The 14,259-nt window shown below is 40.6% G+C and overlaps 1 protein-coding gene across 8 annotated transcripts in view; it reads right to left on the reverse strand.

The window, feature by feature from the left end:
* LOC140118365 (merlin-like) overlaps positions 1-14,259 on the reverse strand; it is a 53,068-nt gene that overhangs the window by 32,309 nt on the left and 6,500 nt on the right. For all 8 annotated transcript variants that reach the window (XM_072136209.1, XM_072136203.1, XM_072136202.1 and 5 more), the window contains one exon: positions 3,173-3,284. In XM_072136209.1, the coding sequence (XP_071992310.1) occupies positions 3,173-3,265 (93 nt within the window). In that variant the 5' untranslated portion in view covers positions 3,266-3,284. The remainder of the gene's footprint in view (positions 1-3,172; positions 3,285-14,259) is intronic.

The following is a 14,259-nucleotide window of genomic DNA, read 5'->3' on the forward strand; positions in this document are numbered from 1 at the left end:
TGCATGTTTCTTCATGCTTTCTTTCAGCACAGTAGATTTTACTTTATTAGCCTTTTTTATAAGCTATGTCAACTCTGTCACAGAGTTACTAATCTAATACCATGGATCAGAGTAATAACATAATACTATTATTATTTTATCATAACCATGATCCTTTATGAAGTGCCTCCAGGGCCTTTCAGTTGTGCCAAAAAGCAACTCTGTACAAGTCAATAAGTATACATGTTTTAACAAGTTAGAACATATTAGAGGAAGGTAGGAATATACATTTGTTGGTCATAAGGAGAAAGTTTGGGATGTAAAATTTCCTGTCAAAGTGACAGTATTGTATCATAATATACAAACATAAATATGCTATCTCATATAATGCAAACAATAAGATGATACGGTTGTGTTACAAAGGGGCATGTGTAGAGTTGCAACTGCTACATGTGAACAGCCAGCAGAAAGTTTTTTTTTAAATCTCTTAATGCTGTATGAAAAGGGCTCACCCCGTGATACAGACTGGGGTTTTCTGCATACTGCAGCAAACACCCACCACTAACAGCATTCAGGGCTGTTAACCCTCTGATTGCCGCAAGCGACAAGTCAAAATCAAAATCCAGAAGTATATTGGCACCACCATCTGGTTTTTGATTGTCAAGCCCCCCCACCTGACATCATCTAGGAGCGGTGACTGGTTGCCATGACAGTTGGGTCTATGCAAGACCTGAGGCTGTATGGCTTCTGCAGATTCATTACAATGATTCATTACAATGTGCCAATGGTACAGGTGTAAAAAAGCCATATACAGCAATACACTAGTATTGCATTATATGGTAGGAACAATCAGACTCTCTACTGTTAATGTACCATAGAGCATCTAAAAATTGTTAAAAAAAAATAAGGTAAACATTTTTTTAAAAAACCTAAAAATTCAAATCACCCCCCTTTCCCTAGAACTTATATATAAAAAAAGTAAAAGACTCTCCCCCTCATTAACACTTTGTCCAATCCTGAATGACCCTGTGGGCTAATTAATCAATAAGAGGTTCTGAAACCTGAACCAAGCAGAGAACATATAAAACAATATGAGATACAGGTAATTATGTTCACTGTATGGGGGCTGCTAAAACAAGCTGGTGTGTTCCATATTTCTCCCACCTCAAGGGAATCAGAATTTACTTTAATTTGTATGTTTGTTATTTTTCTCCCTTTTTATTTTATAACTGTTTTGTGTCATTTTATTTTGTAATTATTTAGTTTTAACATATTTTAGAAACACTGAACAACTTAATTTTTTTGTTGTTAAAGACTACTCTTTAATTTTGGTCCCTGTATGCTCTGCAAACTCATAGCCTTGTGAAGTGTGGTTAGCTGTGTGACTGCTAGAGTGCTGAGTGTGCATGTCTAGTGGTGTAACAAGGTGAATGCCTGAGAAGCAACGGTGGATGTAGAGTGGGATACTTATTGGTCCGTTATAAATGCAATAAGTGGTGGCAGCAGATAATAATTGGAGTGCTGGAACTGTATGAGGTGTGATTTATGCTCAGTTTGTGTCCTGAGTGACAGGTGAGCACAAGTTTGAGTAGGATAAATTAACCCGTACAGTAGCACCCCAAGTCATGTGATGAGGCAGCGGCGTCCTCGCCGTGACAGAACACAATAAAACCTAAATAAAATTGGGAATCACTGTGATCATACCGAACCAAAGAATAAAGTAGACATATCATTTGGAGAAAACACAATGAAAGTCATAAAAACTGAGCCCCCAAGAAAGTGCTATTTTTGCCAATTTTGCCATATTTGGAAATTTTGCCAGCTTCCTAGTACACAGTATGGAATAATAAACACTATTACTGAGAAGTACAATTTGTTACATAGAAAATAAGCCCTCACACAGCTCAGTACATAGAAAACTTAAAAAGTTATATATATATTTGAAGGTGGGGAGCGAAAAATAAACAAAAAAGGGCTGCGACGCGAAGGGGTCAAGGAAGGTTATTGTTGTCAGTAACAGTTAACGTGGGAGCCATGAAGCGGACAGCAAAATCTGTCAAAAAAGCAAAGCTAGAGCTATACAGCAAATTTGTCAGTTTTGGAGCTTTAAGTCTTTAAGGACCTTTAGTGGCTTGCTTTTTTGCTACCAAATTCCTAGGTTCAGAATTTAATATTCCATCCATATTCAAATCTTCCAAATGATTTGAAAAAAATGTTGTGCCATTTGTTTTAAGGTTCGGTTTTAGCTCCTGCCTGTATACGCATAGAGATTGTGCTACATGACAGTCCTGGGAGTCTAGTGGCAACTCCCTGTTGTCATACTAACCGATCACCACCCCGATAACGTCACGGGGCTGAGATTGAATCCAAGATGGCAGCGCCCATGCCCTGGAAACTTTGACCGGGGCATATTAATGATTAACACCTGCTATCGGTTCTAGCACTGACTGCTGGTGTGCTGAAACTTCATCTGCTGCCATGAGATTACATGAGGCAGAGGGAGGGGGAGATTCTGAAGGATAATGCCCCTCCAGAGCCCTTATGGCACATTGGCATAATTTTTAAAGTTGATTTTAGAAGGAAAGAGCCCATAGATAACAAATATAAGAAGATTACCAGGACCTGTGTACTGAAGTACTGAAATAATCCCAATTATTTGGGAAATTACAGTAATTGTGATTATTTTCCCTTTCACGCAGAGAGGGTCTGCACAGGGCATTCCTGACCCATGCCTGCACACTCACTAAAGCCTGCGAACATTCACTGCTTAATCTTTGCAGGTTTTCAGGCAAAACTATGCTAGAAAGAGGAGGTACATGCATAAGGAGGTCTAAGCCTCTTTATGTATCTTCCATGATGGCAGGGGGCACGGTTTGCATAAGATGCCAGCGCACAAGCATCAGCTTATTATAAGTCGCACTGGCTTATGATAAATGTCCCCCAGTGAGTCTATTCTGACACACAAGGAAGGTAAGCTAGCTGGAACACCATATGGAAGAATATGGTGTGGGCAGATAAGTATTATGCTGGAGTCTCTTTATTGACTAGGCTGCTCTGCAAGAGCTGGAGGGAGGGGAAGGAGGAAGGGTTAAAAACACGCAGCCGGCTGTGCAAGGCCTCATGGGAATAGTGACTTATGTAGACACCATTAAATACTAGTATTCTTAGCTCTATAGTGTATGGTAAAACTAACCTCACAGCTTAACTCCAATTCTGATTCCATTGTTATCACCTTCACTTTGAAAGTTTTCTGCTGCTGCTTCCTCTTCAGACTTCGGAGGGACATACTGTAACATATGGTGTAGCTGAAATATAGTAATAAATATAAAATTTCAAACAAAATATAATTTTCACTTGACAAACTGCTTTACAAGTTTACAGTACAACACATTTTATTACAAATGTATTTATATTACTAACAATATGGGGTAAAAAGGTGAACACGCAAGTATAGATATCATGGAGAACTATACATGCTTTAGAAGTAATCCCAGCATACACATTTATAGTACATTTCCACAGGATGGAGAGAGATGTCATGGAGAGGTTCTTGGAGAGGCTACCATGGGAATTATAGAAAAATCCAGCTACTAGGTCTCAACCTTTGTGCCAGTCCAGAGGTGGGATGTTAGCTATCAGACTTTTATGGCTCATACACTGGATATTCCCCAAGCTGCAATGAACTGCCATCAAAGGTATCTGCAATTAAACTGTATTTTTAATCCTTGTTCCCGTGACAACCGCAAATTTTTGAAACTCCAAAAGACAAAAGGTAAATTAGTTTTTTTTACTGGAGTTATACTTGCAAAATATACCTATTCCAACTTACAAACCTAAAGGGTTTTCATTTATAATTGGTTTTCCTGTACCTTTTTGGCATAAGAAAAGTCTCAAAATAGTCGCATTGAGGTTTTTTGAGACTTTTCACTGCTAAAAAGTCTCACATGACTATTTCCATATTTCCACCTCTTCTTTAATCTGGCATAAACATAAATCTACTGCTAGAAGTCACTCATAGCCTCATAGTCACTCCAGTCCCCTGCTGGTCTTTGTGCCGAGACTTTTCATGCATTGTATGGATTCCCAGGCAAAAAAATAGACCATAAGAACATTTAATAAAGAGCCAAAGCCACATTAAACGAATTTGATGGGCAGCAGAGCTCCAAAAATAGACATAGACCTGTCCCAAGGAGCTGGTCTAATGATAAATAACCCCCATAGAATCTATCTTGTTCAATAATATTGGACTGCCTGTATGTTTTCACAAAAACTTTGCCTCTTGACTACCATGAAAGACAGCCCCTTTAACATCAAGCATGACTTTTTCAGAAAGCTTAATGACATGATGTGGACTGTAATCCTGCATCTTGTCCTTAGGTTTTCTGAAAATATCATGCTTGATGTTAAAGGGGCTGTCTTTCATGGCAGTCAAGAGGCAACATTTTCCTGGTCCCATCCTAGAAACATATTTGCATATTTCCTAAAATGTTTAGATCAAAGCTCCTGAAAGGCAGAGGTCCACTTGCTACTTTGGAAGCTTTACAGAAATAATAGATCATAAGGCCATGTGTTGTTTCAGGCCAAGCTTATAAACTAGGTAATAACATATGACTAAGCAACCAGTTAAAATTATTCCAGTAATGTAGTATGACATTCCGATAATATTCTTATAATGAATCATAGTATAAAATAGGATCATGAATGGAATTTCACTTGCTGTGGAGTAGTAATAGTCTCAAAACAGATTCTATGTTAAGAAAATAGAGTTATTAGACATGAAGGAAAATAATAGGTGAAGGAAAGGTTAGTTGAGAAAGAATCTTATGAAAATCTTTACCACCTCAAGCATTTTTCAGGAAAGACTCTCAATGCAAGACAAGGTGGGGATACAATTCTGGATGCTCAGATAAGCAAATTGGGGGAAATTTATCAAGACAGGACATAGTTGTGCACAACTCATGATGCTCCCCCCACCGATGTGTCCAATATACTTAGAGAGTCTTGTCTAGCAGAAAATGTTGCTATATCCGGCACAAGGATACTGCCATAAGCTATAGCAAAAGTAGTAAATGCAGTATGGAATCTGTACCATTTCAATTATTGTGATGTTCTCTTAGGCCGTGTTAACATTACATTAACATTATATTAACAGTATTTAAAAATTTTGTCAAGATCCCATTTACATCGTATTTAGGTTAAATGCATCTTAATCGCAATGTAAATGCAAGTGTGGAATTCATTCTTACCAATACAAAAGGGTTTTTTTCACACTCTTTTAGCCTATGCAGCAATTACTCCTTGTATGACCTTAGTCTTAGGTCTTTTGTACTGTTTGTTCCAAACTTGCTCAGCGTCTCCGGAATTTATCGAATGGATCGTAAAACTGCAAGTTTTGGGCCCGCGGCAAGAAAAAAAACTAACTTTTCTTTCTTTTGAGTGCAAAACTACCTTTTTGCAGCACATAGAACTGCATTCTACATTAATTTCTAGATTCTACTGCCATACAGTACCACGACCAGTATAAACATTTACAAACAGATATCATGTGTGTACATTTATATTATTATTATTTTTTTTTTTCCCTTCCCTTTTATAAATAAACTTTATTAGAAAATATTTATCATGCACATAAAAAGGAGAAACCACAAGGAAGACATACTGATATATACACAGATTGTACAAGTTATTTCTCATATATGCCCTCCAAATGGGTGAGCCCTCTTATTTCGATTAGTAATCAATATGGCTCATATACAAAACATAAGCGGCTTTACATAAATATATAATTATCCTGCTAATTCTCCAAGTCAGTAAGCCAGCTAGATATATATAACATTATAACATATTCCAGCCCCCCCCCGCCACCCCCCTCCCTCGGTCCGCTGAGGAGAAAAAAAAAAAAAACCAACCTATATGTAAATAATGTACTTTTCGCTCTCTCTAATTCCATTTGGCCCAAATTCCTTCCCATTTCCCTAGAGCGCCGGTTTTCCCAAACATACTTCTTTCATAGTTTTTAATTAAAAGTGAGAGATTATACCATGTCTCCAAAGTAGGGAGGTTTTTTGATCCCCAATTTCGAGCCAAACAAACACCAGCCAGATTCATTAATCTGAGAATAAGTTTGCCATGTTTCCTTTCTATGTCTTGGCTCTCTATTAAACCCAAAACCGCCGTATACAAGTTCATATTCAACCTAATCTCCAAAACACTACAGATTTTTCCAAATACCTTTTCCCAGAACCCCCTTACTAATTGACATCCCCAGACCACATGATAAAAGTCAGCATCCAGAGTTTCGCATTTCCAGCATCTGGAGTTCGACTTAACCCCCATTTTAGATAAACTTTGTGGCGTGTAATATATTTGATGCACCAACTTAAAGTGTATTATCCTGTGATTTATATTTATTGACCCTTTTTTAATATTCTTCTGAATCCTACCCCATTCTACATCCCCTATGGGTCCAATCCTTCTTTCCCATTTACTTTTTACTTTACTTCCCTCCAATTGTGCCATTCCATCCACCATATATTTATATAATTTAGAAATCAATTTCCTATTTGTCCCTCCCAACATCACCAAATTTAGACCCACATGTGTTCCTATATGTATATTCTCTTTATGTGCATCTTCTTTTAGTGCATGTGCTAATTGTTCATATCGTAGCCAATCATTTTCTCTTAACCCATATGTCTCTTGTAGTGACCTAAAAGATTTAATCTTATTATCCTTCCATACTTGTCCTACATATCTCACTCCAAGTTTCTCCCAAAATATCCTGTCTGGTACTTTATCTATTTCCCCCAGGTTCTCATTGAACCAGATCGGAGACTCTTCTATAAATCCTGTAATGTTTAGAATCTTTTTATATGCCTTCCAGGCCTTTGTTATTGTCTTACATAATGTCCATTTGTTAAACGGTTCTTCCTTCCCCAGGTAACTTTCCAAAAATTCAAAAATAGTTCTCGCCTTGCCCTCTGAGCAAAACACCAGCTTATTAAGCCAGTGTGTCTCCTTCCATTTTACTAAGCGTGCTACCTGCGCGGCCAAAAAATACCCTCTAAAAAAGGGGATCCCCAGACCTCCTTCTCCAATTGGGTTATATAAAGACTGCATTTTCATTCTCACTTTTTTCCGGCCCCAAATCAGCTCATTCAAAATGGATTCCATCAGCTTGAAATAGGACTCCTCTATCCATATAGGGGAAGATGACAAGGTATACAGCACCTGGGGAAGCAGGATCGTTTTTATTATCCCAATTCTATCGGCCTGGGATAGTGGTAGTTTGCTCCAACAATTAATTTTTCCCCTTACCAATCCAATCAATGGTTGTAGGTTCAGTTTATCAAATTCCTGGATGTTCCCGGAGACTTCAATCCCCAAATATCGGAATTTTTTTTACATGAAATTCCACAGTTCCCTCTAGCCCATTCCTTGGTTTCCTGATCCAAAGGTAACATAACGGATTTACCCCAATTAATATCGAGCCCCGAAAGACTACCGAATTCCTCAATTACCTGGATCGCTTTTGGAATCGAGGATGGAGAGTTGCTCACATACAAAACCAGGTCGTCGGCGTATAGACAGATTTTATCTTTGGGGTCCCCACATCCACCCGCTTGTATACCCTCCTCACTTCTAATCTGAATAGCCAATGGTTCAATGTAAATGGCAAAGAGGAGTGGGGAAAGGGGGCACCCCTGCCTGGTCCCGCATGATAGAGGGAAAGTCTCCGATTCTCTCCCTGCTGTTCTTACCCTAGCTACTGGAGCACTATACATGCATCTTATATATTTGATAAACATTGGTCCCACTCAGAGGTCGCATTAACTTTTTCAAGGCAGAGTAAAAATACTCCCCTTGGCATTTTGGAGGAGTATTTTTAGCCGACAAGGAGTAGACACTATAGAAACGCATACGTTTTTGTCCCAAGGCTCGTCCCCATACGCTAGTGCTGCGTTTGTAAATGCAGTGCTAGCAGTATGTATGACCGCACCCTTATGGATCACACCATCCTTGTCAGCTAATGGCTCTCACTTTTTCTGTTTTTTTTTTTTTACCTGGTTCTGCCGAATTTCTAGTGGAGCAGGGGAGCTTGTGTTGCTGGAGTCAGTGCGGCACAGTGCAGTCTGTACTATGTGCAGTGTAATGTGCACATAGTGCACATTATGTGCACATTACACTGTGTGCACATTACACTGCACATAGTACAGACTGCACTGTGCCGCACTGACTCCAGCAACACAAGCTCCCCTGCTCCACTAGAAATTCGGCAGAACCAGGTAAAAAAAAAAAAACAGAAAAAGTGAGAGCCATTAGCTGACAAGGATGGTGTGATCCATAAGGGTGCGGTGCGGCACCGTGTACAGGATTTTTGGTGCAAGTTCTTCATGAATCTAGTTTCCCGGCACTTCCTCAACATAGCTTTATTTTTTGCACCACTTTTTTGGTGCACCTTTAACATGGGAGTGCAACACATTTCTGTCAGACTTTGCATAATAAATCTGGCGCCCCATTCAGTGCAGAAATTTGTGTCGTGTTGAAGAGTAGTGCAGCCATGCCACGGTAGCGTACAACACTAATGTGGTGCAGACAGTTCTTAAATACCTGCACAAGCAGTTTGCACCTAAAAGAACGTGCAAAGTCTGACAGACAGCTGGCGCATTGCCCTCAGTAAATGTGCCCCAATATATTTACACAAACGCATGGACATGTATCTAATATGCTTACACATATATGAAGTGACATGTACAAAATACATACATAAGATATTTGGACGTGTGTTCTCCATGTTGTACATGTCAGTCACATGTAAGGAGGATGGCAGAGATACCATGCTAGATGAATGACAGGACACAGGGCTCTGCAGCTTACTAGATGGAGTTCTTGATCTGCTCTGTGCCCTGCAGGCCTGTCACCAGAGCTGGCAGTGCCCCTGGTGAGGAAGAAGGCAGCTGAGGGAGCCTGGGGCAGCTGAGGGAGCTTCTGCAAAACCTGTTGCTCCTCTGCCATGATGATCGCTGATGCTGGACTCAGTGTGTGAGGGAGAGGTGGAAGCAGGACTACGGACGCAGCTCTGCACACTTGGCCTTTACCCCGACCTCCAGTAAATCACCTCCCGTGGCTGGAGACACATGACGGCGGCAGCTTGTCCGGGGGAGGGGATGAACGGAGGTAGCTAGGGCCATACAGCAGAGTGGAGCAGGGTTTGCTTGGGATGGAGGACAGTACAAGGCCAGGTAGTAGTAGTAGCAGCGGGATGGGAGCTGGAACATGGCTTTTTTTTACCTTGTTCTACTGTATTGTGGAGCAGAGGAGGATGTGTGGCTGAAGTCTGACAGCCGCACAAACTGATGAAACACGTGCAGACTTGTGTGCACTCAGCCAATAACAAAGCCCCTTACATGCTGCTTAATACTTGCAGCGTGAAAGGAGCTTTGTCATTGGTCTTGTGGACCCTGCATCATGTGCTAAGCACTACCCGCGCGCTGCGATCCCAGCCATACTTTTCCTCCATGATCGCAGCGCGCGCCGGTCTGCTTATCCAGCACTTTACATGGGATAATTGCCAAGCGTACTTTTACGCATGGCAATTATTCTGGGGAGTAATTGCGCCTCACAATGCGTCTATGACGCTTGGTGAGGCGTTAATGCGACCTCTGGTCCCACTCCAAACCATTCAAGGGTTTCCCAGAGGAAACCCCACTCCACCCTGTCAAAGGCCTTAACCGCGTCCAATGACAGGATGGAGCGGAGTCCCCCCCCCCCCCATCTCAATGACCGCGTACATCCTCTGGATGCAGTCTCCCGTACATCTGCCAGGGATAAACCCGTTTTGATCTTGGTGTATAATATCTTTAATCACTCATTGCAGTCTCCGTGCCAACACCTTTGCCAAGATTTTTACATCCGTATTAAGCAATGAAATTGGGCGATAAGAGGCTGCATCCAGGGGATCCTTTCCCTGTTTTGGGATCAATACAATACCTGCTTCCGCCATCGAACCCGAAACCATTTCTCTTTCTAATATTTCTCTGAAGACCATCTCCAGCTTAGGGAGTACGGTACCATGATATTTCCTATAAAAAGCAAATGGAATACCATCTGAGCCTGGGGAGGTATCTTTCCCTGAGGAGAACAGAGCCGCCCTTATTTCTTCTAACGAAATCGGAGCATCCAGTTTTACCCTATCCTCCTGAGTGATCTTGGGACCCTGTATATGACTTAAGTACTTCTTAATTCCCCCTTCTATTACTGGGGTTTTAGCTTGGTATAGTTCTTCATAGAATGCACTAAGAATCTTTAGAATTCCCGTTGGATCCCTATTCACCTTCCCATCCTTGTCCCTAAGTGCCGCGATTACACTATTCTTCCCATTGTTCTGTATCATCCTTGCAAAGGTTTTACCACATTTTCCCTGTTCTAAAAATTGTTTTTGGTCCCTGAAAAAAACCTTATGCTGCGCTTTCTGTCTTAGGAAGTTACTGAGGGCATCCCTACAATCAATTGCTTTCCCCCTTGCATCCTCCGATGGGGATTCCAGTAATACCTGCTCTGCATTCCGCATTTCCTCCTTCAGTTTTTGCTCTTCTCTACCAAATAGGGTTTTTGCTTGCTTAATGTGTTTAGAGTATGTCCCTTTTATATGTAATTTAAAGGCATCCCACACCGTTAACAAGTCAGATGTTCCCAGGTTTCTCTTCCAAAAACACTCCATTTCCCCAACCATATCCAATTTAGATTCTAATATCGTGATCCAATATGGGTTTAATTTGAACCGGCTATACCCCCTTTCTTGATTTTTAAGAATGATCATAACCAAAGCATGGTCGGAGATCACTATATTTTCATATGTCATTTTCCTCATCAGCCCAAAAAATTCTTTATTAACTAAACAGAGATCAATTCTGGACAGCGATTGGTATGTCTTGCTCATACAAGAGTATGCTCTTTTATTTCCATAAAGTGAACGCCACACGTCCATCCATCCCAGGCTTTCACATAAATGACTGAGCTTACTCTTTTTATTTAAGGAGGGTTTCCATCCATGCGCCATATTAAATCGATCTCTAAACTCATCCATTACCGAATTGAAATCTCCCGTTATCACCAGGGGGGCCTCCTCGATAGTTTCCAGGAATCTCAGTAGGGAGTTGATCACCTCCAAAGATGCTGGTGGGGGAATATAAATAAAAGCCATGGTAATCTTAGTTCCTTTCAGAGTGCCGTGTAAAAAGACAAACCTGCCTTCTTTATCAATTCTCTTTTTTTCCATTTTAAAATCAATATTCCTATGTATGAGAACTGACACTCCTCTGGAAAAAATAGTACCAAATGAATGATATTCCTCCCCAATCCAATTTTTCCTAAATCTTCTGACATGATCTTCAATCAGATGAGTCTCCGTCAGAGCAACAATTGCTGGCTGGTGTTTGTTGATAATATCAAATATCTGACATCTTTTGATTTTCTCACTGGACCCTCTGATGTTCCATGTTATTATTTTAACCTCACATCCCATTTCTTTTTAGAGCGAGAGAAAAAAAAAAAAAAAAAAAAAGCCCACAACCCCAGCGGACCCCCTCCCCCCCCCCCCAAGTGACCCGTTTTCATACCTCCTACTCCGGGTCTCAACCTTCTCCTAACGCCATCCATCCCCCCTCCCTCCGCTACCCCTCATCCGACCCCGAATAGGCCACGTATTACTTCATAAAGACTCCAGCGTAATAACATCAGTGAGATTTACCCACCTATCACTTATTTCAGACCCTCTTGATCTAGCCATTTTCCCGCCTCCTCTGGCGAGGAGAAAAAGTGTGCTTTATCTTTATAAATAACCCGTAGCTTAAAAGGGAATAGCAATGCGTATTGTAATTGAGCCTCAGCAAGCCTTTTTTTAACCCCTTTGAATCTGGCCCTTTGCAGCTGAGTGTCCCTCGAAAAATCCGGGTAAATAGCTATTTTGGCACCATTAAGGATTATTTCTGATTTCCTTCGGCTCTCCTGTAAAATCTTATCCCTATCTTGGGAATTGATTAATTTTGCCAATACAGCGCGAGGTGGTGCACCGGGGAGGGGCTTATTCAGCGGAATACGGTGCGCTCTTTCCACTCCAAAAACTGCCGAAAAACATTCACTTCCAAAGGTCTCAATTAACCCTTTCTGGATCGTTTGCGATAGATCCCTACCGCTTTCCCCCTCTGGGATACCCACTATGCGGATATTGTTTCTTCTGGATCTATCTTCCAGATCAATTATTTTCTCTTGTAGTTTCTTATTAATCTGTTTATTTTCCTCCATCTCCTTCCTCATGTCTTTTATCTGATTAACCAAACTATTACAGTCCTTTTCCATTTCTTTAGATTTATCTCTAAGCTTACTCATTTCGTCTTATTACCATAACTTCTGATTGTAGAGAGCCGAGTTGTTGACTTAAGTCGCCTATCACCACTTTTGATTCCTCCACTGCCACTTTCGTTTCTTTAACTGCTGCCAAAATCTGTTGTAGTGTTTCTTTCAATTCCCCTGGTAATTCCTCCACTTGCAGGGCCGTAAATCTGGATCCCCCATCTATACCCCCCTCTAGCTCTTTTGGGTTTTGTCTAGTTTTGGCAGGGGATCCTTTCCAAAGCTTATCAATTCCTCCCCCCCCCCCCCCGATTTCCGTTGGGCAGCTTTGGGACCCATAATCTTCCACACTCAGGTCCCGATAACGTAGTCGATGACACACTAGGTAACCCGGTCACCTCACCCAGACCTTCCTCAATCCCCAAATTTCACGTTACTACTGCGGGCCTTTACAACAGTTGGCTACTAAAATCCTGCCTGATTCCCTCAGATTGCAGTCTAAGGGAACCTATTCTCTTAACAGGAAATTATGTTAACAGTAACCGGGTCAAGCGAAATCAACAATGCATACAAAAAAGAAGATCCAGAGTACAAGCGCTGTTGAACCAAGAACATTTATATTATGACCAATAATAAAACTGAACCTTAACCAAAAATTACCACTAAACAGTGATTACTTTTACTCCCCTACTATTACTGAAAAAGAACCATAATGCAAAGAATAATAGTAAGTGAAACCTCTTTGAGCGGACCAGGCGTAACTAGAAGAGTTGGTGCCTCTAGAGAAGCAGACTTCTGTATGGATACCCCTTTCCCGCTTAAAAATATACATATTACACTCATATACACACACACACACACACACACACACACACATTTATATACCTATATATATATACCTATATATATATACCTATATATATATACCTATATATACACCTATATATATACACCTATATATATACACCTATATATATATATATATATATATAAACATTTGTGTATACATACATACATACATACATACATTTATACACTCTTACACACATATAGAGGAAAAAAACATTACATATACACACACATACAAGGGCAGTTTAATAAGTACCTGTGTTAGAAATAAAAACACCATTTTTCCAAAAAAAATAAAATGGTGTGTAATGATGAACGGTGACATCTCCTCGGATCTCACTTAAATTGCTCCAAACACTGCTTTGAAGTTAACAGCCGCATCCGCTTGTTGTCTGCCGTGAGAAATTGCGGCACCCATCGGGCAGAAAATATTTTCATCGCCTACTTATCATGTAAAATATTAATTGCCATTCCGGTCGACACACCCACGGCCTCTGCTACCTCGTGCACTTTCATTCGTCGATCAGCGAGTATCATGTTGTGGACTTTTTGAAGGATTTCCTCGGTAACCACGTCTGCCGGGCATCCTGGTCGCTCCTCATCAAAAAACGGATCTGCGTCCACGTTTAAATTCGTTGAACTAATATCTAACTGTGGAAATAGATGGTGAAGTGTCCCCATAAACAGCATCCAACTTTGCTTTTATCTCCTTGCATTTTTCCAATTCAAAAGCAAAGCAAATTACCGAACGATACTGCTCTTTTTCCATCTTAGCGAAAATCACGAAACATGTCTTACTCAAATGTCTGCCAAATCTAAACTAACCAATCAGTCAGCAATTTGTTTTGCCATCGTTTGATAGATGGCAGCACACGATGATAACGCCAATTTCTTCAGGAACGCCCTCTGTCGCCAAACATGGGTACTTATTGAACCACCCTCGTACAGTGCCATATACAGACGTACAGCATGTATACACACATACAGTATATACACATCACAGATACACATACGCACATATATTCATTACATATATGTTATATACATATTGGGGCACATTTACTTACCTGTCTGGCGAAG

Source organism: Engystomops pustulosus, chromosome 2 (genome assembly GCF_040894005.1).
Source record: "Engystomops pustulosus chromosome 2, aEngPut4.maternal, whole genome shotgun sequence".
In the NCBI taxonomy this organism is placed as follows: Eukaryota; Metazoa; Chordata; class Amphibia; order Anura; family Leptodactylidae; genus Engystomops; species Engystomops pustulosus.